Source organism: Apodemus sylvaticus, chromosome 7 (genome assembly GCF_947179515.1).
Source record: "Apodemus sylvaticus chromosome 7, mApoSyl1.1, whole genome shotgun sequence".
Lineage (NCBI taxonomy): Eukaryota > Metazoa > Chordata > Mammalia > Rodentia > Muridae > Apodemus > Apodemus sylvaticus.
In genome coordinates, this window is record NC_067478.1 from 70,098,464 (window position 1) to 70,125,880 (window position 27,417).

Here is a 27,417-nt window from a genome sequence, read left to right on the forward strand (position 1 = left end):
GGTGTTTGATGTTTGTTAGTGGACAGGACTGAGCACTGAAGATTGGCATTGCCCCAAAGAACTATTTCTAAATAGGTCTACTTCCCCCATATCCTAATAAATAACCTTTCTTTTCCACTACCTCTGGTGGGTGATGGGCTAGAGGGGTTGTGAAACCTATATCTTGCAAAGCAATATTTGCCTAAAACTGTGAACCTTGATTCAAAGTAGTTTTTGACACTTAACTGTGCTACCTTCATGTGATTGATGTGGTATCTTTATGATACTAGCACTTGGGAAGCTGAGGCAGGAGCATCAAAAGTTCAGGGCTGCCCTCCCCTACTTAGCAAGTTCAGGATTCAAGGCCTGAATCCTGAGACTTTATCTCAAAAAGGTTGTGTGTGTGTGTGTGTGTGTGTGTGTGTGCAGGCGCGTGCGCAAGTTTAGGTGTGGATTTTTTTTTTTAACAAAATAAAATAAAAGCGTAAGACAATGTTAAAATGTAAACCACTTAAATTGTTGCAGTCATCTTTTGATTTTGTTTGTTTCGCTCCTGTAGTCTAGGCTGGTTTCAGTGGAAGGGACCTTAAACTTCTGAGCTTTTCCACCTGTCGTTGCTGAGATTATGACTAGTTTATTTTTGTATTTTTTAATGATAGAAGTTTTGTACTAATGCTTTTAAAAATTGTACATTCTGGAGGGTCCCCCAACCTCTTATCTTTCAAGGTTGCCTGTTTCCATTCTTTCTGCTGGCCCTCAGGGCTTTAGCCCTTTTCCCTCACTCAATACCAGATCAGGTTCCCCTCTCCCCCTGACTCCCCGCCCCCTACACCTCCTTTTCTCTCCCAGGTCCCTCCCTCCCTCCCACCCTGTGATTGCTTTCTTCTGCCTCCCAAGTAGGACTGAGGCATCCTCACTTGGGCACTTTAGCTTGTTGACCTTTTTGAGTTCTGTGGACTGTATCTTAGGTATTCTGTTCTATTTATTTATTTGTTTGTTTATTTATTTATTTATTGGCTTATTAATATGCATTTATTAGTACATTCCATGCATGACATTTTGGGTCTGAGTTACCTGTCTTAGGATGATATTTTCTAGTTCCAGCCATTTGCTTGCAAAACTCAGGATGTCCTCGTTCTTAATAGCTGAGAAGTATTCCATTGTGTAAATGAACCACATTTTCTGTATCCATTCTTCTGTCATGGGACATCTATGTTGTTTTCAGCTAATGGCTTATCACAAATAAGACCGCTATGAACATAGTGGAACACGTGCCCCTGGCATGGTAGGGCATCTTTTGGGTATATTCCCAAGAGTGGTATAGCTGGGTCTTCAGGTAGATCTGTTTCTAATTTTCTGAGGAACCTCCAGATTGATTTCCAGAATGGTTGTACCAGTTTGCAGTTTTACCAGCAATGGAGGAGTATTCCAGTTTTTTCACATCCTCTCCAATATGTGTTGTCACCTGAGGTTTTGACCTTAGCCATTCTGATTGGTGTTAAGGTGGAATCTCAAGGTCCTTTTGATTTGCATTTCTCTGATCACTAAGGACTTTGAACATTTCTTTAGGTGCTTCTCAGCTATTTGAGATTCCTCAGTTGTGAAATCTCAGTTTAGTTCTACACCCCATTTTTTGATTGGGTTGTTTGGGTTTTTGGTGATTAGCTTCTTGAGTTCTTATACCATTTGGGATATTAGTCCTCTATTGGATGTTAGTGAAAATTTTTTTCCTGATCTATGGGTTGCCAATTTGTCTTATTAACTATATCCTTTGTCTCACAGAAGCTTTCCAGTTTCATGAGGTTCCATTTATCAGTTCTTGATCTTATAACATGAGCTATTGTGTGTGTTCACATGCACGCATGCACTAGATGATGTGCATATCCCTGCATGGACTTATGCAGAACAGAGGTCAACATTGGGTGTCTCCTCTGTCACTGTTTGTCTTAGTTTTAAAGACAGGTGTTTTCACAGAGTCTAGAGCGTCCTGTTTTGGCTAGACTGGTTGGCATGCAAGTTTCTGGGAATCACCAGGCATGTTTTGTATTGCCAGCTTTTGTGTAGATGGTAGGGAGCTAAACTTAGATCCTTATGCTTGTGCAGCAAGTAAGCACTTTACTCTCTGATGTCTTCTCAAGCTAGAAAATAGTTTTTTTTTCTTACTAAAAAATTATAAAGTCAGATAGAAGGGAATATTTGGAAATGTGATTGTTATCACTAGTGGTTGCTTGTAAGTCAAGAGGATGAATACACTACTAGGAAAATGTGCAAAATATATATTGAGTTATTAAAAGTGCAAATAACTAATATAAAGGATATTTTATTTACAGTGAATCATTTCAATTTTTTACCTGTTTTATATTTTTGGAAAACTTGACTTTGCATAAAAGAACTTTAACTCCATTGTGGAGTTTCCAAATAGATTTTTATTAGCTATTCATACTATCTAATAGGTCTTATCATAAGTTTTTTTTTAAATAAGCTATTCTAAGTGAGTCATTTGGGGTTTTTTTTTTTAAAGAAGTAAACTTTATTTAGACATCAATGATGTATCATATTCAGTAATGATTTAAATTAATCTTTGAATATGTTGTATATCCTTACAGAAATAACAGAAGAAATTTTTATTTAGCTTGTCCTTTTTTGTTTTTGTAGGAGCCAGTGTTCGAACATTCACTCCATTTTATTTTCTGGTGGAGCCAGTAGACACACTCTCAGTTAGAGGCTCTTCTGTTATATTAAATTGCTCGGCATATTCTGAGCCTTCTCCAAATATTGAATGGAAGAAAGATGGAACTTTTTTAAACCTAGTATCAGATGATCGCCGCCAGCTTCTCCCAGATGGATCTTTATTCATCAGCAACGTGGTGCATTCCAAACACAATAAGCCTGATGAAGGTTTCTATCAGTGTGTAGCCACTGTTGATAATCTTGGAACTATTGTCAGCAGAACAGCCAAGCTCACAGTAGCAGGTAAGTCCTGTTAAGTGATTTAATTGGATTTTCTATGTTTATAAGATCTAAATCTAAATAAAACCAGCATACTGTACTTTTCACTTAATTGGTAATAAGTCATTTAGGATGCTGGTTGTGTATATGCTCTTGTTTATGAGACTGTACTCATTTGCTTAGGGTTTTGTAGAATAAACTGGTATTCTCTCTCTCTCTCTCTCTGTGTGTGTGTGTGTGTGAGATTTTTTTTTTTTTTTTTTGTCTGTCTGAAGGTTCACATTTGCTATCAGGTTTTTCTTTTTAACTTGAAAACAGAAGTAGTTCTGTTGGAAAATTATGTCTTTAAAACCTACTCATAATAACCAGTGTACCTTAGTAAAACTTTAGTAAAGCCAGGTTCCTGGTGGTAGGGCTTAGTGGACAGCAAAGAGACAAGAGATATGATAAGAGGCTGTAAAAGAGATGGTTAGAGCATGAGTGATGAGCAGAAGCCTGGCGTGAATGGTATTATAGAGGAAGTCAGTACATTAAACTGTAACTAAGAAATAGACAGTATTTAGAAAAATATAGTGCTTTTAACATATCATTATACAAGGCAGACTAAAAGCAGGAAGTTGTAAAAAGAGGAATATTAACTCCTTTTCTAAGGATCTCTGTTGAATGATGGCAAATGTAAGAGAAATTAATCTCTAGAGAGATGTGTTTACTAAAGACGTATTCTCTAGTAGCGTTCCTTGAATGTAGGTGAAGTCGTCTTGTGAAGGGCCATGCTGTTTCACTCTCCTGGGTCTGCTGCAGGTGTGTGTGGATGGGCCTGGCAGGGTTCCTCATCTCCTCCTCCTTCCCACTCTCACGCTCACTCACTTAGAGCTGCGTTCTCACCCCTTTCACAGGGGTTGCTGAAGAGCAGAAAACACAGATATTTATATTACAGTTCATAACAGGAACAAAATTACAGTTACAAAGTAAGGACAAAAATATCATTATGGTTGGCCGTCACCATAATATGAGGAAGGGTATTAACAGTTTGGTTCTTAGCATTAGGAAGGTTGAGAACCACTGAATTAAAGGATGATACCACCTTTTTATCTTTAGAGTCAAATACTCAACATTTAATATGGGTATGACTCAATACTGCAGTAATCATCCACAATCACAGATTGGAGGTGGAAAAATAAAAATGGGGGGACACAATCTCAACGCCACGGGATTTTCTCTTCTCTCCTGCACCATTTCTACAGTATATATAAGTAGATTGGTGTACTGACCTCCTCTGTAAGATCGTTTAGGCCAGGCTTCTGCTTTTCACTTATGCTCTAACATGTCTTTTCTGGTCTCTTACTCATGTCCCTTTTCTTTCTGCCGTGCACTAAACCCCACCCCCAAAACCATTGTATCCTGCCTCCTGGTTTTTCTGTGTTAGTCCAGTTTCTCTTTCCTGAGATGACCCTTGACTTTCCTTTCCAAAGTCTGCCCCTGCTTGCTGGCCTGCCACCTCATTGTGCTCTCCTCACTCTAGCCTCACACTGGGCTCAGAGCACTCTCACCATTCTGTAACATTGTCGGTACCTAAATTTCTTAATCATAGAATTCTTGATTTCTCTTACGGGCTTGCATCCTGCTCTCTAGCCTCATTTCTTATCATTCTACTAGCTATGCCCTCCTCCCACCCCCTCCATTTCAGCCATTTTTAACTCTGGCCATACCAAATGTTGAGTTCTTGTTCGATAGTCTCTATTTTCTGGCCTTTCCTCCTGTTTTCTCCACTGACAGTTAAAGGCTACCTGTTTGCTTATATATGTGTAACTAAAAAGGTAACAGTTTTACATTTCCTTAAAATGTTAGCCAGAATCACCATATGACCAGTTTTCAAGAGAATTGAGAAGATTCATCCACACAACAGTGTACATGACTACTATTCATAGCGGCACTATTCATAATAAATGAAAGGTGGAATAACCTAAATGTCTACCAGATGAGGATTAGATAATCAAAATAGGAAATATCTATGTAGTGGACTATTCTTTATCAATAAAAAGGAATGAAGTCATAATGTAGTATATCTTCATGGGTGAACTGTAAAAATATTGTGGTAAGTTAAAGACCCTGGTCATGAATGACTATGTACTGTTTAAATTCATATATACACAGTGCCCAGAATAGGGAAATGTATAGAGAGAAGAAAATAGGTGTTTCCTAGGGCTAAGTACCTGACAGCAAATGGGAAATGAATGCGGCAGTAGAGGAGATACAAATGAGTAGTTTCTTTAAGGGATGCTAAAAGGATTTTAGCCTATAGAGATGATACACAGCTCTGTTCATACTGCATTGTGTACTTCAAGTGGGAAACTTCATGGTTTATAAGTTATTTATTAAAAAGTGTTTTCAAAAATCATTTAAAAAAGATACTGCCAAATTAGCCATTTTAAAAGACTACAGATATATTTGGCTGCAAGCAGAACTAGTTTTAGTTATGGCCAGAAAACAGGGAAATTTTCAAAAAATATTAAAGAAGTAGTTCATAAATTTTAAATATGAAGGCGCACTTCTCTAGGTTGTCTTATTTCTACACCAGTGGCACTGTTTTGCCTGTAGAGTAGTGTGGCTATATGTGTTTCATGCTCAAAGGTTAGGGAATGGTGTGGTCTAAACACAGACATCATTATATTCTTAATCTCCTTTGATATATAATAGGGCCTCAGGTTTTTCTTGTCTAATTTTGAGTTTGATTTCCTCCTGAGAAGAGATTGAGATTTTTCATTTTGGGGAGGAATACCATGGAAGGAGTATAAAGTCCTTAGGGTGGCACACCAAAGTATATAATATTTTATTGCTAATGATGTTTGCTTTATTACTCAAGATGATCTGTGTAGTATTTCTCCACTTCAAAGTGAGGTGTGTTTTTGTAATTAATAATTACTATTGGGGAAGAAATGTTTTGGTATTTTATAAATATACTATTTCTCATCAATTTTCACTAATAGTTATAATATACATTGTAAGATTGTTGCCTAAATCAGTTGTTAAGATAGAAGTTGCTGAAAGCCTATTGTTGCTCCTGATTCTGTCCTCTCTATTGAGCAGACCGTTTCCTTCTACTCCACGTGTTTGTTACTGATTAACATGAGTCAACAGATTCTTGTTTATGCTTTAATAATGTGATAGTGTCATTATTCTACAAACTTTTCAGTCTTGATTTCTGCGTTAAGTAGTTTTTCCCCTATATTTTCAGGTTAAAACTTGACCTAATGACGTCAAGTGAGGAGCTGTGTTTGCCTCTAATCCAGGAACACTGGTTCCTTGCAGTGAGAATGATGCTTAGAAATCAAGACAAAGTCACCATTTGGATTTACTGTTAAAGAAGTGACATTGATTTAGGGTTGGGGAGTGTGTGTGTGGTGTGTGTGTGGAGGGGGGCATGTGTGTATGTGTACTTGAATATTAATATGTGTTCATTAGTTATATACAAAATGCATATTTACCCACATCTTTATAGCTACATAGATATAGTTCTACTATAGATATAGTTCTATATCTATAGTTAAATAGTCCTTAATTCTACACTGAGTACTTTCATTATGGACTATACTATAGCATTTACTTGATCCTTACCGTTTTCCACATTGCAGCTTGCTTCTTCAGCTGTGAGGAATCTGATTTAAGTTATCCTTAATGCAGTTATTTATTAGCTATTTGCTAGCTATGTGTCTAGTCAGATTACACCATATGTTGTAGCCACATGAGCTGTCTTGGTGCTAGCCTATATGACTGTATTTTAGAGTAATATTTAATGACTTTTTATTTTTCTTTAATTATCTAGGTCTTCCAAGATTTACCAGCCAACCAGAACCTTCTTCAGTCTATGTTGGAAACAGTGCAATTCTGAATTGTGAAGTTAATGCAGATTTGGTCCCATTTGTTAGGTGGGAACAGAATAGACAGCCCCTTCTTCTGGATGACAGAATTGTCAAACTTCCAAGTGGAACCCTGGTTATCAGCAATGCAACTGAAGGAGATGGGGGACTCTACCGCTGCATTGTTGAAAGTGGTGGGCCACCCAAATTTAGTGAGGAAGCTGAATTGAAAGTTCTTCAAGGTACTAATCCACTGTCAGGACTGATGGTTTTGTGTTTAATAGATAAAACTGTTCTGCTATAATTTTTTTTTAAATAAACACCATTAAGATGTGAGAAATACTACTATTAATACATTATGTTCAGTTTTTTTAAAGAGATAAAAAGAGTGGGGGAGCCATAAAAATCCACTGTTTAAAGCCAGGTGTAGTGGTGCACACCTCCAGTACTTGGTAGCAGAGGCAGGCAGGTCTTTGTGAGATCAAGGCCAGCCTGATCTGTATGAGTTTCAGGACAGCCAGAGCTTCATAGTGAGATCCTGTCTTAAAATAAAATAAAAAAAAAGAAGAAGAAGAAGAAGAAGAAAAGAAGCCCATTGTTTAGTTAACATATTATTAGAAAATCATCCGAAGCTAGGTATGGTGGCACACACCTTTAATCCCAGAACTCGGGAGGCAGAGGCAGGCCGATCTCTGAGTTCCAGGCCAGCCAAGATTATGCAGAGGGGCCCTGTCTTTAAAAAACAAAAATTAGCCAAATAAAAATGAAAATTTATCAGGATAGCTGTGCATGATGGCATAGACCTTGAGCCCCACTCCTTGAGATAGTATTCAAGCAGCTCCTTAGAATCTAATCCAGGAAAACAAGGTTAACGATGGAACCATAACTTAGTACTTGAAATAAGAACAGAATTCTGGATATTTGCTTATTTAAGAAAGCTTTTCTTGATAGTCATTTGGAGCACAGCCACCTTCTGCACTCCTACAGAGCTTTTGAGGTCATGTTGGTTAAAAGAGAGTCGTCTTATTTTAATCACAAGTCTATTTCAGTGTTGGCTGCACAGGTGGGTACAGGTAAGTATCAACCTTAGAAGCTAACAACTCAGCTGTTGGTTGGCTGACTTTTAAAGGCAGAGCTTGTCATGATTGACTTCTAGAAGTATATTCACTGCAATGAATTGTTACTCATCTGTTAGGTAGTGTTTACTTGTTACCATGGCTACAAAACTATCATTAATTGGCTAGATAGGTTTAAAGACCACTTTAGTGGTTATAACCCCAATGTCACCTGACATTGGGGATAGGAATTAAATCTCTATCTGAGAATGATCTCAGATTTCAATATTAATAAAGTAAATTGCTTCCCTTTTTTCAATAGCCGTGTGGCCATGTCATATGTCGTCAAGAGGACAATTATAAAAAGTGAACATACATGCTAAATGAATATAGTGGCATATAGGTAGTTGCTACATTACAAAATCAAAGAATTAATAGATTAATTTTTTTGTTTTTGATTTTTTTTTCCCTAAGACAAGTCTCACTCTGCAGCTCTAGCTGATCTGGAACTCCCTATGTAGACCAGGCTGGCTTAACTCATAGATCCTTCTCCCTCTGCTTCCTGAGATTAATGGCATGCACTACTATGGCAGGTTTGATAGACTAATTTAAAGAGATGAAAACTCAAACTTTCAGACATAATAGGCACAAGAAAAGAAAGGAGAGGGAGTCAGTAGGGAGGGACACACAGCTAGTGAGCTTGTTTAGTCTCTGCTGTTTGTACCCTTATGTGATGTTGTATAGATTCATGTTATGTGTTTCTCATTTGACCAGAAAGCACCATGTAAGCAGGAACTATCACCTACATATCTCTAAGACTCCTAAGTAACCTACCCAGTACTTCATTAGAAAGTACATGGGAAATTTTGCTGTTCAAATGGAATTTTCTTGGGTTAGTTTTGCTTATTTTGTCACATAAAGCCTTGCAGCCTGAGTAGGAATTAGCTGTTCGTCATGACTAAAGTTGTGAGGTGCTTTGTCTTAATTATTCTTTCATTTAAATTCTTAGATCCTGAGGAAATTGTAGACTTAGTATTTTTGATGCGACCATCTTCTATGATCAAAGTCACTGGTCAGAGTGCAGTATTGCCATGTGTTGCCTCAGGACTTCCTGCTCCAGTCATTAGATGGATGAAAAACGAAGAAGTGCTTGACACAGAAAGGTAAATACTGCCTGCTTAAGAGCTCTTCGTAGCCTTAGCCGACTCAAGTCTAATGCTATTTAGAGTATATGTAAAAATGACTGCTTTGTTTAAGCACATTAGAGTTTTCATATGTCATCCTTGAAATGTATTTTTATGCTGTATCTTTGATGTTTAAAGAAAAAGTATGCTTTCCAGGCAGCAGGGGGTTGATGCTGCTGCTGCTACTGTTTCTAAGCACCATTGTACTTAGCTTATGGGGTCTCATCTCCTTAGTGTTGCATGAGCTGCTAGATCTGACCAGCCTTACATGCACTGTGGTAGTTTCTTCCTTTGCTTAGTGTAGGTAAATGCCTTCCTTCTTCCCGGGTGCTGGAAGTTTCACACCTGGCTTTGTTTTGCTTTTTAAGGTCCTAACAAGTCATAAGCTATGTTTACACGTTATATATCTTCTATAAGAGCCTTCTCTGTTACTACTCATCTTCTGCATCCCTTGTCTCTTCCTTATGAAATGGGTAATTTTCCTCAGTTGTATTTTCTCAGGAAAACCTGGCGTGGTAGTAATGGTTCAATAGTTAGGTATGCTTTGTTTTCAAAACATAGCTGTTTCAAGCATTGTAAATTTACTGGCATCTCTGGCTTCTACCCAACGTGCCCCTTCAAGGTATGATGACCTCAAAACATGTCTAGATATTATCAAATGTACCTTTAGGAACAAAGCCATCCTTGGTTGAGAATGACTCTTTCAGAGCAGCGTATAAATGCAATGCATGCCTCAGATATAAACTAGTTTTCTGATAGCTGTGTTAAAGCAATATTTATGTATGTAGCACTATCGCAGTAATATAATACTTTATATGGGTTCCACTTAGAATGAAATGTAGTTCAGCATACCACAGCATTATGAAGGTGTGAGCAAGATACAGAATGATTTTTATTTAATGGATAGAAGTAAGGATTTCTGTGATCTCTGCAAGACTTCAACAGTTATCAAATGATATTTGAGGTATATTTCTAGGTCTTCAGAACCAAGTAGCAAAGAGAGTTTTTGCTTTTAGAATGGAAGAATGAGAGAGTAATAGATACATAACATGTCAGGTTATAATAAGTACTCTGAAGAAACTCAAGATACAGTATTCCAGTGTTTAGAAAGAGGCAGAATGGGGGTAAATATTGTATATGGCTTATTAGACAATTGTTCTTGTAGAAAAATAATTCTCAGGGTAGCATCTAAGTGACCAATATAAACAATATCATGGTAGGGAAGTTACATGTTTCCCCAGTTTTATTTGAAGATTTTTTTTTTTGACAGCAAGTGGTTTTTAATCCAATGTGAATATATTATGGTGAATAATACTTCTATGAACTCTGCGGCTGAATCAGGAGACTTTGAAGACAAAGAAGATTTTTTTTTCTGCCTCTAGTTCTCTAGGCACTTAAATACTTAAGATTATGTTGAGGAAATTCTGAGAAATGCTGCTTTGTTGTGTTACTGTCTCAGAGAACTTCAGGACTCAAGATTGCAGTGTCAGTACTCTCCATCCTGGTCTGTCTATCTAGGGAGGCCAAGTGTTCAGCAGTGTATTTTGGCTGAATTACTTAGTGTAATATGAGAAAGCAGAAATAGAGAATAGAACATAGAAGTCCTTTGGGTTAGATGTAGGTAATTATTTATAGTGTCTTTGTTTTTGCTAGCACCCAAGAAGTGTGGATGGACTATGCCTAATATTATTTAGATTTTAGATCTGAGATTTCAAGATTAAAGGGGGGAAATGTCTAAAAATCTCAACAGTGCTGGGCTATCTAGGAAAAACAAAGTATCTTAAGCTTATGCTTAACAAAGCACCTTTATTACATCTTTGAAAAGGGGGTGGGTAGGAAAACAGGGGGAGGGAAGGGGGCTTATGTGACTTTCGGGGAGCGGGGGGCCAGAAGGGGAGAAATCATTTGAAATGTAAATAAAAAAGATATCGAATTAAAAAAAAAGTCACTATTAAAAAAAAGAAAACAAACACACAAAAACATTATAGGTTAGTTTTTTCTTTTAAACAAATGTCTAAGAATCGATAAAATTTATTTAAATTTGTTCATATATGGTTCAGATAAAAAATCAAATAGAATGAGGGATGTGGAAATGTTTTGTAGAGAATCCTTTAGTGATGGAATAGTGCCTTATTTTAGAGGATTATAGCTTTGAATCCAGGGACAAAGGAGCAGGTCGTAGTTTTAAAAGGGCTTGGTTAGCATACTACAGCTGATGGTGGTGTAATGGCTGGCTCATACTTCCAGGATCATCAGTTAAAGAGAGTATTCTTCAGAGTTTCACTTTTCAAGATTTCATTTCTAGTTAGCACCAGCCTGAAAATAATAATGAAATAAATAAAAAAAAACTTAAAGTGGCTTCTTTAATCGAATACTTTAAGAATTATATTCCCTGCTTTGTGACAGATATCTTTATCTATTAATCTAGTTCATAATTCCCCAGATCAACTAAACTTTTAACTTTTGAAAAATTTGAGAATATTGATTTGCAATTTTTCAGTGTTAAAGACTATATATATACGCTTATATCACTGTAGAATGAAAGTATTCATCATCTTTATTGTAAATGGAGTGATGGATGTTGGCTTATGGCTCCCAGGACACACCCAGGGAGCTGCTCAATTGTATCTGTCCTTCCCTTTTCCTTCCTGCCTTTTTTTTTTTTTTTTTAAATACAAGCCCACCCCTCTCCCCACCTCCTGTTTCCTAGCCAGGTCACCATAGGAAACTTACAGCTAGTGGCACTACCTTATGACTTGTCACCTCATGACTTGCTGTTTGAGTTGACATTTTGACCTCTGTATTTTTCTTCTTGTTAGTAATCTGTTCATGGCATAGCTATGGTGAAGTTGGTCTTAGATTGGTTGCAAACTTTAAAATACATAATTTCCATTAAGCTGACCAGAATAGGAAGACAGGAATACACTGGAGGAAGTTAAATTGTTCATAAAAGTAATAACTCTTTGGGAATAGCTAGAAGTGCCAGGGGTTGTGAAAATTTATTTGTACACTGTGGCATTTATGCATATAAAATATGAGCAAAACAAACAAATTAAATTCTGATGATTTTTTTTGGTTAATCTTAGTCTGCTTGTAGCCATCACTATAACAATGATTGTGTGTTATGTGAAAAGACTCATAGGAATTATTTTCCTCATGCTGAAATGTATCATTTTGTTTATGTGTTTAATCCAGCTCTGAAAGGTTGGTCTTGCTAGCAGGAGGTAGTTTGGAGATCAATGATGTCTCTGAGGATGATGCTGGGACTTATTTTTGTATAGCTGATAATGGAAATAAGACAGTCGAAGCTCAGGCGGAGCTTACTGTGCAAGGTATGTAAATATTTACTGTGTAATTAAAAATACTGTGTACTCTCCAGGTCCACTGATTGTTTAACAGTAATATGGGAAGGCAGTACATCATATTAGTTAACATGCAAACTTCTAGACCATATCGCTTGAATTCAAATTGAGCCAGCATTTCACAAATATAGCAATAGAAAATTTTATTTTCATATATGTCTATGTAGTATGTGTGTATGCATGTTCACGTGTATTTGAGGTACTCATGTTGGGGAGTACATGTCTAGTTCTGAGACTGGTAACAGGAATCTTCTTCATCTTATTATTTGAGGCAGAGTCTCTTAGTCAAATCTAGAGCTTGCTGACGAGGTTATTCTTGCTACCTGGTGTTCTGTGGGGATTCCCTGTCTCTGCCTTCCAAGGCTGGAATTATAGATGAGCTGCCATGTGTACCTGACATTTGTGTATGTTCTGGGGATCTAGACTCATCTTCTTCATTCCATAGAAAGTGCTTTAACTGCTGACCCATCTACCCCACCCCAATTATAGCAAATTTATATGGCCTTTCTGAACTACATCTTCATTATCTGTACAATGGAGATAATAAGAGTACTTACTTTGTTGAGATCATTTTGAAGATTAAGAGCTAATCCTTATAAAACTCCCATCTCAGCATTATTGTTTCTGTTGGCGTTAATGCTATTGTCAAGGAGGAGGGTTTGATCTGGGTATCTACAAAGTTCTGTACCCTTTTGTTGTCACAGGATGTTTTTTCCCCAAAGATGTCTGTTCTCTGATTCAGAACCACGTCTCTGAGTGTTTGTGTTCCTTCTTTGGGGTGTATAGATCATACTAGAAGGATTGCATGGTACCTCTTCATGTCTCTGGGCTGATGATTTGATACTTATTTCTCTCTTTTGAGCTGATGTTGAGCATCTCTGCAGGAATAGTTGTTTTCCCTTTTCTCTCTATTCCCACTTCTCCCTTTTAGGTTCCTTGATTTAGAAGTCAAGGAAAATAAATGTGGCAAATGCACAAGCCTTTTCTTTATACCTGTTTGCCTATTTGTTTGTTTGTTTGTTTTTAAGCTCTTTTGAGTGCTGATCCTCTGTTCTGATTTGTTTATGGTATTGCTAATACTTGTTTCCAATAAATCTCGTATGGATCTTCTCTGTTAATTTTAGAGAAACCCAACACTGCTTGGGAGTATAGAAGTAGAGGCTGCCTGTGCTACTAACTTGTTTCATTTGATAATATCCACTGTGTGATCTGTGCCTTGGTGGTATTAACTTGTGTGTTTTATCTCACATGAAAATTTATTTTTCTTTGTATATTTTGGTTATTTCAGAGTCACCTGGGAACTTAGATGTGTTTTTTGAGATCTATTGGGGAACAGTGCTTGGGGTTTAGTGTTGGTGAAAGGATTGAAAGCATACCTGTTCTCCCACTGATGGTGGGTAGGTTTATATTCTCTGAAAAACAAAAAGGCAGGTCATGGGGTTGGCATAGCTATTATTGGATGAGCTTAGTTCATGTCTTCGGTTAGGTAGAAGGAGAGGCATAGGGCATAGTTTTATAGGGCGATCAGTTTAGTTCTTTACTTCTATAGAGATAGGGCTGGAAAAATAAAACACCCATGAACTCCGTCTGTGGTCTCTTGTGCTTTCTTGGTGGATCATTTTTCTTTGCTTTCCCCCATTAATTAGCTATTTGTTTACTAGTCTCCTCATTGTCCTTTGTCAGTTCCTTTCAGCTACCTCTGAGTGTTAGCAAGAGCATCAGATGAAATGTATCTGTTACACTTGTTAGCTGCTGATATTGCCTCACTGTTTTTCTTCATAAGGACTTTTGTCCATATGGTTGTTTTCTATTTTATTTTTATTCATTATATGGGCTCTAACTGATAGTCTGCCTGAGAACTGAATTATCTGAGTTTTGTTTTGATTTGATTCCAGAATTTCAGATAGTTCAGGCTGACACTAAACTTGCTAAGTAGCTAATGATGGCTTTTTCACTCCTGTATTTCCTCCTTCTATCTCCTGTGCCATCACATCTACTTATTAACTGAAAAATATAGACAATATATACTTTTTAATTTACAACTAGTTTCATATTAAAAATCTATGCCTTGAAAAAGTGCTTTTGAAATGAATTCGTTAGAGAAAACTGCAGAGAGGTTTTACATAATATTTACCATCTTGCAGACCAACATGTTATTGACACAAGAATAGGCAATAAAAAGAATGAAGTCCAACTGTTACTTGCAGTACTGTGACAACAGTCGTCAGGATCAGAGCCTGACCTTAGCAGCACCAACAAACTAGGATTAGCCACCTGTCTTCAACAGGCCAATTAAAGAGAAAAATAACAGTTAAAAGTAGAGAAAGAAGGTTTACTCAGTGTGGCCATATTACAAAGAACAAATAAAGAAGTCTAGTGACCTCTCAAGTCCTGAATTACATATGCTCCCAAACCTGGAAGTTGTTAAGAGCATCAAATGAAACACATCTCTCATACTTGTTTGCTTCTGGTTTTGCTTCATTATTTTTCTTCATGGGGACTTTTGTTCATATGGCTATGGACAAAACTTTATGGTTCAGTGGAATGCATAACTCAGCAGTCCTGGTCAGGGAGGGATCCTGCTCTTCACTCGGGCCTTCATTATCTGGGCTCCATTCTTTCTTGCCAGATAGTCTGGTATGCACTAAGAACTGTGTGAAATCTCCCAGGAAGGACCAAGCTTCACCATGAGCTTTTTGGAGAAATTCTGTGTCTTGGCTATTTTTTACTAGTCTGATAGTCAAAGAGAATATCTTTTTGACAGAATACAAATATCTGTCTTTAGAATATTTTTGTCCTGCTGGGATGGTTACAATTATACAATTTAAAATATAAATATGGGGATTCACTTTCAAGGAGGAAAGGGTGTGTGTGTGTGTGTGTGTGTGTGTGTGTAACATAACAATATTATAATATATAAATATATATTTATTATCAAATGTTATGAGAATAGTAGACTTTCAACTGGAAGAAAATAAAGTTGGGTCTAAATGTGAAAACACAAAGAATAAATGGGGTTATGTTTAATATTATCTTAGATGGAAGAAGGTATCTTAAGAAAAGCAGGGGCTGGAAAGCTGGCTCAGGCAGTAAAGATGGATAACTTGTCTTCCAGAAAATGCCAGGGGACCTGAGTTCATTTCCTAGTACCCACATTGAGCATCACACAGCCCTCTTATTTGGGGGCTAGAGCTTATGTCTCTTGTTCTTTAATTCAGGTAGGTTTTGAGTTATTTGATTAATGAGAGTATGATACAAATAGTATGTGACTTCTGAGGTTTATATTTTAAATCCATGCATATTGCTTTTTCTCTTTGCCAAGACTAATGAAGAGGGTAGTCATTAACAAATTGTGCTGAAGAAAATATAGCGTCATTAACAAGACTAAAATGTGAGCCTCCTCTCATATCATATATGAAAGTCATCCCAAAGTAGATTAAAGACTTAAGATTGAATCTCTAAAGCTGCTGAGAGAAAGCATGAGAACATTTAAAAGGTCTCTTTGTCTCTTTGTTGTTTTTTTAATATGACTTATAAAGCACACCCCCCCCCACACACACACAAAGCAACAACAACCAAATAGAGGATTTCAAGGAATTGAAAGTTATACAGCAAAGGATGAAGGAATCTTGAAGCGACAACTACAAAAAGAGAGAAAATATTTTCAAACTATACATCTGATAAGAGGTTAATATCTCTCAGAGTAGATAATGAATTCAGTTCAGTAGTAAGAAAACAACTCAGTATTAAAATATGTTCAAAGGACCTGAAAAGACAACGAAGTGACCCATGGGCATATGAAGCCAAAACTATGAATAATCACTAGATTGTGTTGAATAATCATTAGAGAAATCAAATTAAATTCTCAATAGGATACTACCTCACACACAGTAGAACTAATGTATGATCCAGTAATACTTTTTATGGCTGTCTGTCCAGATGAAAGTATACCATTGTGTCAAAAACTAAGTTTCCTCAACCATGCTGGTTGCAGCACATAAGTAGGCAGACTTAAAACAACTTAGTATTCATCATGGATGAATGAACAACAAAATTGTTACAATGGAAACATAGCTTTATGGAAGGAAATCCTGCCATTTGCAATAACATGAATGAACCTGGAGGATATTATACTTAGAGAAATAAGCATAGAAAGACAAATTCTGCACGATCTGACTATAAATGGAAACAAACATAGTCAAAATCAAAGAGAAGAATGGTCACAGTGTATTCTCTACTTGAAAATTGTTGCGAGAATAGATTTTAAGTGTTCTCACCACAAAAAACCTAAGTATATAAGGTAATAGATATCTTAGTTTAATTTATCCATTCTTTGTTAATAGACATCAAAACAATATATCTTACATAATTTATACAAGTTTTGTCAATTGAAATTTTAACTGAAAACAGTAGTGTTTTGATTTAGTTTTAGATAGGATCTCGGTAGTCCAGGCTAAGCTCAGACTGGTGGTGATTCACCTGCTTTAGGCCTCCCAAGTGCTTAATTACAAGTGTGAGGCATTATGCCCTGGCTTAAAAATATTTTTAAATTAGCAAACCTATCAAGAAAACTTAAAAAATTTAAAGATGTATGTAATTTGTAACATAATATTGAAATATACAAAATATAAATTGGCAAGACTATAAACAGGCAAAGCTATAGGCATAGCAATCACATGTTAGTAACTAATAGATTATATAAGTTAAAAAATAAGTACAAACAAAATATATACTTAAAATACAACTAAACAGTACAGTTAACAATTTGATCTAGTTGACATTTGTATGGCTGGAATTATAGTTCAGTCATAAAGTGTTTGCCTAGTGTTCATAAAGTCCTTGGGTAAATTGTTAAAAAAAAATTACAGACAATAGCATGGTGATGTACAGCAACTAAATAGTACTGTTTTATTGTTTGAGAGTATATTGCTTTATGTGGATCATCTTTAAATTCATGTGTTAGATAAAAAGGAAATTAACAAAATTTAGAAAATAGTATAAACTAATAATAGAAACTAAGCAAAGGTTGAGGGAAGTTTGTAGTCTGTGTGTGTGTGTGTGTGTGTGTGTGAGAGAGAGAGAGAGAGAGAGAGAGAGAGAGATCAGCAATTTTGACATTAACCTCAAAAATGCTAAAAGTAGCAAATTTAAACAAGAGAAAATAGAAAAAAAGAAAGTTTTAAGTAAAAGTTAGTGGAGGGATGGGGGGAAGGCATTAGAACAGACTGTCATCAAAGCCAAAGTTGGTTATTTACAGTGTTGATACATTTCAGACAAGGCTCCCAACAGATCTGGTAAATTTTTCTATTTGCACAAGTGCTAATTCAAAAGACATACAATATTTGGTGTAGGTTGAGAATAACTAGAGACTTTAATGAATTATTGATAGATATATACACTGATAACATTTAAAAATACTCTTTAAAGAACTAGAGATTACACTTGGCTTTGATTCCCAATTTGCAAAACCAAGAAACCTGTTTGGCAGAATCTATTAAAACTGTTCATAAGACTAATACTATTGTACAGTGAAGAATGCTTATAACAAGTGAACAGACACTGGCACTAAAAGTGATACACCGTAATGCTCCTGCCGTGTTTATTCTAGGAATTCAAACTGGTAATGATTCAGATGCCCACCAGAATGCAGCCTGGCATTGTATCAGCAATGGAAATGGGCATGCTATCTTTGTATTGAAAAGCATTCTTAGAAAATCTCAGAAGCACTTTTTAAAAGAAACTAGGCACTAAAGAATACAATTCCATTTTATAATTTTCAAAACAGGCAAATTCTATAATTTTTTTAAGTAAAAAGAATGATGACTACTTTGGGGGCAGGGCAGAGTACTGCACATTATGATGCCAAGCTCCTGCTGTCTTAATGCCCTATTTCTGAGTCTGGATAGTAGAGCCCAGGCTGTGCTTTTCATGGGTGTCATGTGAGGTCATTTTCTTTTTATTGAGTACAGACAAGTCATTGTGTACAGCAAAAACCCATTTGGAAAATTTTGTTTTGAGCCTCGTCCCATAACTGAAAGTATTTTATTTCCTTGATGGGGAAAATAGTTGATGAAAAATAATTGGGGATATGTACAGATGTACATACATACATATACACATATGCTTATACATATGTCTATATGTATAAGTACAGTCACAGTTGTCTGACTTATTTTGTAAGAAGTTGTAGCTGTAGGAAATGACATAATGGTTGTTAATGCAGAAAAGGTTATAAGTTCATTTTTCATCTGTTAAATATTTCACATTTACTATCTTATCATTAACGCTTGGGATTTCGACTCATGCTATGACGTGAATTAGCTGGTTGTGTATTTCCTGCCATCACAGATTGTTGATAACAGATAATATGGGTCATGAGTTGCATTTGTAATAGTGTGTGATCAACTCCATGTAGTCCCAAAAGAAAATTTTCCATTTCTGGTTTCTGGGAACAAATTGACTGTTTCTGAATTGGCCATTTTCATGACAGTGTTAATATTGTGACTAATCTACCCCTAATGCTTCAATGATCTTTTTTATTATTATTTTAAATTTTAAAAATGGGTATGGGTGTTATGTCTCTGTGTACTATATGTAAGGCTGGTTCCTACAGAAGAGCATCACATACCCTGGACTGTACTTAGAGTCATGGTGATTCTGAGAATCAAACCCAGCCCTCAGAGAGAGCAGTCAATGCTTTTAATCACTGAGCTGTATCTCCAGCCCGTCCACCATCTTCCTTCAAGCCACAACCTCATACTGGTCTCCTATTACTCATCTTATTTTGTTTGTTTGTTTGTTTGTTTGTTTGTTTGAAGTCTCTAGCCACATTGAGAAACTGACCTTCTCTTTTCTTCCCATCTCCTTCATGACAATCAGCCAACATCCTGCTGTCAGTCATTGACTTTCTTAGAAGCTGCATGAAAGACAGATTTTATAAGGTAGTGTATAGAGCCACCCAGAGCCTTACTAGTCATTACTGAAGAAGCTGACTGGGGTTAGAACATTTTCACATACTAGAAAATTTTATAATAAATTTTATAATAAAATGTTTTAATAACTTTATAATTTTAATATTTTAAGAGAAATTTGTTTAGATTTATTTATTTTATTTTATATGTCTGAGTATTTTTCCTGCATGTCTGTCTGGGCAGCATATGTGTGCCTGTTGTCTGTGGAGGCCAAAAGAGGACATCAGATCCTCAGGAACTAGAGTTGTGGATGGCTGTGAGCCACCATGTGGGTGCTGGGAATCAAATCTGAATCCTTCAAAAGCAACAAGTACTCTTACCTCCTGAGCCATGTCCTTTTTGTTTGTTTGGGGTTTTGATGTTGTTACAGGGCTTCTCAATGTAGCACTGAGTGTCCTGGAACTCATTCAGTAGACCAGGCTGGCCTCAAACTCAAGGATCCACCTGCCTCTGCCTCCTGAATGCTGGGATTAAAGGCATATACTACCACCTCCTGGCAAGCCATGTCTTTAGGTCCCAAGAATTTAGTATTTTTGTCTGTAGTTGTCTTTTGAAATAAACTTTAGATACACTAAAATGCTTAAATATTAACTTTACTGTTCATGAGCCCCATCAGTTGGACCTTGTATAACCAAGATATCTACAAGGACAGAGTATTACTATCATAGTTGAAAATTTCTACATGTCACTTCTCATCCCCTTACTACTCTCAAAGCATCTCCTCTTGTGAGTTTTCCAGTATAAATTAGTTTGCTTCACATAAAAGCATTCATATCCTCTGTTGCTGTTTTATAAGGCTTATTTAAGAAAGCATAACATATTTGGGATTCATCCATGTTGGGTTTTGTTTGTTTGTTTTTTGTTTTTTGTTTTTTGTTTTTTTGAGACAGGGTTTCTCCGTGTAGCCCTGGCTGTCCTGGAACTCACTCTGTAGACCAGGCTGGCCTCGAACTCAGAAATCCACCTGCCTCCGCCTCCCAAGTGCTGGGATTAAAGGCGTGTGCCACCACCACCTGGCCCATGTTGTATTAATTAACAGCTGATTTTTGGTACTTATTGTATTACCAGACTTCTCAAAGTAATAGGACCAGTTTACATTCCTGTCAACAGCAGTTAGTTTTCCAGTCTTTATAATTTCATTCATTGTGTTTGAGTATACAGTCATAATTCTGTATGGTTTCAATTTGTTTCTGTGGTGATTAGTGATGCTGAGTACTTTTCTGTCTGTTGATGGTAAAGATAGTCTAATATCTTTCTTTGAGAGATATTTTCTAAAATGTTGCCTTCCTATGTATATAATATGTAAAATAGCCATATCAAGGAGAATTGTTAAAATCCTGTATTAGGGAGTTTTCTATTTATTGATACCCAAAAGAAATGGACAATAGAAATAAAAACTAACATCAAATATTGATAGAATTTCAAGCTTTATGTATTTAGAAATAGCTAAGTTTTAGCTCTTTATCACCTCCATTTTTTTGCTTAGGATTTAACATTTTTGTCACTGTAGCCCATTGAAATTTTCTTAAAGTAATATCTGACATATCTAATTTATAAATATTTTTTTGCCTATTTGAAGTATTTACTAATAACTGTACCTATAGTAAATTATCAAAATTTTATAGTATATTAAGGTTTCCCAGAGAAACAACCAGTAGGAAATACAAATGTAGGTAAAGAGGGAAAAGACTCACTGTAAAATACTGGCTTTTAAAACTGGAGGCTGAGTGGAGTCCCATGATCTGCCATGGTTAGAGACTTTGGAGAGCTGTGGCAGTGTGATTAGTCTTATTAGTGTGTTAATATGGATAAAAGTCTGGAAACCAGGAAATGCTAAGGGCAAGAGGGGCTGAGAGTCTCTGTATAAACAGGTGGAAGACAAGTTCAACCTTACTTTGCTTTTTGTTTTTGGTGATTGTATGATACCCATGTGTTGGGAACCAGAGAGCTTGGCTCAACACCCCCAGGTGAGCCATTTGCACAGGTTTCTTGAGAGCAAAACATCCCGTGGCTTAGCTTGATTCCTACCTTCCTGCCCCATGTGGTACGGACTTCCCAGGTGCCTGACCAAGACTATAATTGATTTTTCCTGTTTCCTTCCCTGGCCTCTAGTATATATATATATATATGTATATGTATATGTATACACACACAGTATGTATATATATATACATATACACGTGTATATGTGTATATATATATATATACACACAGCTATATATATATATAGCTGGTCTCTCAGTAAGGTTTGGGGCGGGGGGAGGCATTCTCCTTGCAGAATGACCCGTGTCTGTGTTTTTTAATCCCCCTGGGAATAAACTGCTTGAAGAAGATAGTATAATCCATATTTGTTATGGATTATTATTATATATAATTATTTGAATATGCCTGAAATTATCTAAATTATCTTTCCTATTAGCAAGAATACATTTTCATATATGCTTTACATCCTTCTAAGGCAAAGTGATTTTCCCCAAGATCATATACCTAAAAACATACTTGAAATCATAATTTAAAATCCCAGAATTTCTGATTCCTAGTATAGTTCTGTTTATAGAGTATAATACCATTTTAGTAGTCTTTGTTCTTTCCCAGTGGCTTTTAAACTATTCCAAATAGGATTTTTTTTAAAAGATATATTCTTTATTTATATTTCAAATGTTGTCCTCTTTCCTGGTCTGTTCCTTCCACCCCCAAATCCCTTAACCCATCCCCCTTCCCCCTGCTCACCAATCCACCCATTCCCGCTTCCCTGTCCCGCATTCTCCTATACTGGGGCATCAGCCTTCTCAGGACCAAGGGCCTCTCCTCCCTTTGATGTCCAACAAGGCCATCTTCTGCTGCATATGCATCTGGAGCCATGGGTCTCTCCATGTTGGGAGCTCTGGGGGTACTGGGTGGTTCATATTGTTGTTCCTCCTATGGTGCTGCAAACCCCTTCAGCTCCCAAGTAAGAATTTTATGTTATGACTAATAAACAGGAAAGCACATTTTTCTTAACAAAGCAGTACCTACTACCAGAGATGCACTATTTTCTATCCTATACTTCTGAAATTTCATTTTCTGGACACATCAGTCAGTCATCTTAAGGAGTAGAAATTGTCTGCTCTAGTTGGGAAGACTATTTTATATACTGGTCTTGTTTAGGATTGCTAGCAAATACTAATCACTAGAATAAATCAATTTTAAGAGGGTTTAATTATCAGTCTAAGATCCTGCAATCTCTCCCTTCCTTTAGTGTCTTTGCCAGAATTGGCAGTGCTCACTGGACTGAATTTATTGTTGAAGTGGGTCAAAATATTTTGAAAAATGAATGTTCTGCTTTGTATTCAACTATTGAAGCTTTTCTTGTACAGAAAATCCAATGATAGATGCACTTCCTAAGAGCTACAATGCTCCTTTTTTTCAGTTACTATGTGTAATTTTCAAAAAATATCTACTTTTACTTGCATATGGAAAACTAATAAAGTATTTTTGTATAGTAGACCAACTTGAAGAATTTTCATTAATGGCAAAGAGTTGTTTTTTTTAAAGCCTGTATCAGATTGATAGAGAAGATGTTAAGAGCACAGACAGGTTCCTCTTTAGAGAACTTGAGTTGTTCACTGGATGTGTTTTTGGAATTACATATATTCAGTGTTTTCTAATGCCATTATAAAACCATTTCTCAGGTTATAAACTGATACTACAAAAGAATAATTACTTTTTTCAGATTATAAGAATAACACTGAAAAGTACATAGGGAAAAAGGTTCCTTTCATCTCACCAGCCAGGAATACTGTGTTCGCTCTTATAGCTTACATATTTTAAAGTATTTACAAACAAGTTCGTTTTTTTCTTAAAATTAAATCATACTATTGCATTTTTTTTCTGTTGTCTGTCATGGCTCTTTCTACAGCAACATACAATTTTACATTGTGACATAAATTTTCTAATAACCTTATAGTAGAATAACAATTTTAAAATACGTAATAAAAATGTTACTCTTAATGTGGCCCTGCTACAGCTGTTATAACTATTCAGCCATTTGCTGCCATTACAGCAAAATAGCAATCATAGACTCCTTAACTTATTAGTGGTAGCTACTTCTGAATTATGATTTTATTTATAAAAATAGACCACTTATTTGGTAAAAGTAGCAGTCGAGGATGTTCATTTGTTTATTCAGGCCCCATAGTTAATGTTTAATGGTTTCTAGAGTCTCTCCACTGTAAGTAACCCAGTTTTTAACATCTTTTTATGTGCCCAATTATATTATCTATTTGTTAACCTTTTGTGATTTCCCTCCCCCCAAAGACTGCTTGTTTTCTCTAAAGAAACAGAAATAATGGGATGAACTAGTAGTTACATTAGTATGAATTAATATTACATATTTGAAGGGAATTTATTAGAGAGGCTTATAGGCTGTGGTCTGAATGGCTGTCTCCTGAGTGAAAGGCTAAGGATTGGTGGTAGGTGTTCTGTCCTTGAGACTGGATGTCTTAAGCAATCCCGACCTGGTGCTGAAATCCCCAAGAAAGTCCTAGGAAGGTTCTAGTTTTCAGTCTAATGTTGACATCCTGAAGAAATAGATTCTACACCAAGGATGGGATGTCTCAGGAACAGTATAGATGAACTTACTCACCAGAGTGAAACCAGCAGGGATGGGGAAAAAAAAAAAGCTTTCCCTTTCCACATCCTTTAAAGTGGCCCACCACCAAAAAGATGTGGTGGTGTCGAAATTTTTAATCCCAATCCAGGGTTTCTACCCTGCCTTTGACCATTCAGTTCCCTGATAAAAGACACACATACAGCCTTTATATTTACATTAAGCCTTAAACAGCAGAAGAGCTGGGTAGAGACCTACCCTCTATGCTATTAGAATCGATTTTCCTATCAATAACCCCAAGTTATTACTTACTTACTAGGTTTCATCTGGGCTGCTCTTAACTCCAGTTGGCCAGCCCTCAGAGCCTGTTTTCTTGAACTCACCTAACCCATGGTGGATTCTCCTCCATTTACCTTTTTCTCCCCTCATGGTTCTTCTCGGATCCAAAGCCCAGGAATCCTAAACCCTACCTGTGTCTCTTCTGCCCAGCTATTGACTGTTCAAGTCTTCATTTATCAATAAGGTACCAATCACCTTGGGGTTAAGGTCACAATATCACTTGGGTTTATGTGCAGATTCTCTCCTCTCTGGGACAACCATGTTTTGGGGGTTCAAAATTAACATTAGAATACAAGCAGCTGCTGGGTGGAGCCTCTCTGAGGAAAACACCTCCTGTCTGCAAGCATAACAGAGTATCATTAATAGTGTCAGGGATTGGTCCTTGCCCATGAGATGAGTCTCAAGTTAAGGCTGGTTATTGGCTGGCTATTCCCTCAGTGTCTGCTCTATCCCCCATGCCTCCATTTCTTCGCGACAGGATAAATTTTGGGTTGCAAGTTTTGTGGGTAGGTTGGTATCTTTATCACTCCACTGGGATTCCTGCCTGGCTACAGGAGTTGCTAGTTTCTATATTCCCAATGTTGTGAGTCACAGCTAAGGTCACCCTCAGTGATTGGATGTCTCCAGGTCTCTGTCTTATCCTGGAGATGCCCTCCTCATCTCTGTCAGTTGCAGATTTCCGTTCATTTTCATGGCCATCTAGTCATCTTTCCTGTCCTTCCTCACACCTGATCCTGAACCTCTCCCATTCTCCTCCCCATTACTTCTCCCTTTTCTGTTCCTTCCCTCCATCTGCCTCTTATGACCATTTTATTTTCCCTTCTAAGTGAGAGTCAAGCTTCCTCACTTGGACCTTCCTTCTTGTTTAGCTTCTTTGGGTTTTTATAGTGTAGCATGGTACCTGCATTTTATGGCTAATACCCACTTACAAGGGAGTAGATACCATACATGTCCTTTTGGATCTGGGTTACCTCACTCAGCATGATATTCTCAAGGTCCAAAAATTTGCCTGCAAATTTCATGATGTCTTTTTTTTTTTTTAATAGCTGAATAGTATTCCATGGTGCAGATATACCACACTTCCCCTCATTCTTTAGTTGAGAGACATCTAGGATGTTTCCAGTATAGATAGGAACATGTTATCCTCTGAGAGGCTCCATGAAGCAGCTGACTCAGACAGAGATCCCCACAGTTAAATAGTGAATGGAGCTTGGGGATCTTATGGAAGAACAGAAGGAAGGTTTTTGGTTCCAAAGGGGATAGAAACTCCACAGGAAGACCAACAGAGTCAACTAATCTGGCCTTTGGGTTCTCAGAGTCTGAACCACCAACCAAACACTATACACAAGCTGGACCTAGGCCTCTCCACTCATATGTAGCAGATGTTCAGCTTGGCCTTCATGTGGGTCCCGAACAGCTGGAACTGGGATTACCTCTAAAGCTCTTGCCTATATGTGGGATATGGTTTCCTAGATGAGCTCATTTTTCTGACCTCAGTGAGTGAGGAAGCTCCTAGCCTCACAGAGATTTAAAGTGCTAGGGTAGAAGGATAACCCAGGTAGTCCCCCACCTGCTCAGAGAAGAAGGGGAGGAAGAGTTGGGGGAAGGATTGACTGGGAAGAGGGGCAGTGAGTGGGATGTAAAGTGAATAAATAAAAAAATAAAAATAGATGAAAAAAAAAAAGATTAGAAGTAGCATCAGGCCAACCCACTACACTGTAGCCCAGATTTAGAATGGATCTTTCACCTCAAATAATTTAGCCAAGGAAACCCTTTGAGGTGTGCCCAGCTGCTTGGGGTTTAGTTTATTTCAGATGTCAAGTTGACAACCAAGATTAACCATGATTGGTATTGCTAAAGTAAAAGGTATTTATGTTAAGTATTGTGGAAACACCCTTCAGGTAGATGGGATTCTCTTACCCACCAATAATGAGGCAGTAGTGGATTCTCCGCAACTCCTTTTTATTGGTGTCAAGTTTTGTATTCTGTTCAATTGAAACAAGAAAAATAATATATATGTAAGGTATAAACTTAATGTTTAATATGTATATTCCCATGAAAATATCATCACAGTCAGGATAATTAGCAGATTTATCACTCCCAAGTTTTCTAACGCCTCTTGCTAATCTCTCTCATGTGCCTTTCATACTTTGAATAATTGTTGATATACTTTAGCCATTATAGATGGTTTGAATATCCTAGCATTTTGTTTGTGGTCCCCACTACCCCCCCATTTGACTTAGTTATTTTCTAAATTTTTTTTTCAGATTCAGCCATGTTGTTGGAATCATCAGCAGTTTCTTGACCTTTTATTAAGAACCATATTATGTAACTATGTCATGGTTGTTTCTCTGTCTTTTGAAAGATATTTAGGTTGTTTCCAAATTTTGACAACCAGAAATAAAGATACTGTGAATTTTAGTGTTTTAATTCTGAGGTATATATTACCATTAAAAAAACTTTTATTCCTAGCATATGCCTGTAATTTGGATGGTGAAGCCAGGAGTGTCCAAGACTCCAGGGTCATCACAACAAGCCGAAGGCCCACCCAGGCTAGAAGAGACCTTATCTCTTAACAAACAAGCAAAACCAACCAGAAGTCATTAATACCACCACCACATCACCATCTTCATCATCGTTTATAGTCATATATGCCACTTTTTTTAAATTTTTAAAATTTTTTAAATTAAAAAATTTTTTTAAATTTTGCTTTGGTTACCCCCTTCATGTTAATGAAGTTATTTTCCATTTTCTTCTGATAATTTTTACTTTATCTTTTGGTCTTTAATACACCTAGGTTTTGTTTTTGGAGTGGTAATAGGTAGAAATCTGGCTTTATATTTTTCCAGATAGATTATGAATTTGTTGAATACTGACAACTCTTTCAGAGAGTGTTTTAACTAAGTGAATGTTTATATCTTTAGTTTTATTATTTTCAATTAAACATTTTTATCTTTTAAAGATTTGTTTATTTATTTCATGTATATGAGTACATCATCACTCTCTTCAAACATACCAGAAGAGGGCATCAGATCTCATTACAGATGGTTATGAGGCCACTATGTGGTTTCTGGAAATCAAATTCAGGACCTCTGGAAGAACAGTCGGTGCTCTTAACTGCTGAGCTATCTCT

At 36.7% G+C, this 27,417-nt stretch overlaps 1 protein-coding gene across 7 annotated transcripts in view; it reads left to right on the forward strand.

The window, feature by feature from the left end:
• Neo1 (neogenin 1) overlaps positions 1-27,417 on the forward strand; it is a 167,758-nt gene that overhangs the window by 44,195 nt on the left and 96,146 nt on the right. For all 7 annotated transcript variants that reach the window (XM_052188174.1, XM_052188172.1, XM_052188173.1 and 4 more), the window contains exons 2-5: positions 2,635-2,952; positions 6,752-7,027; positions 8,850-9,003; positions 12,220-12,356. In XM_052188174.1, coding sequence (XP_052044134.1) covers positions 2,635-2,952; positions 6,752-7,027; positions 8,850-9,003; positions 12,220-12,356 — 885 coding nt within the window. The remainder of the gene's footprint in view (positions 1-2,634; positions 2,953-6,751; positions 7,028-8,849; positions 9,004-12,219; positions 12,357-27,417) is intronic.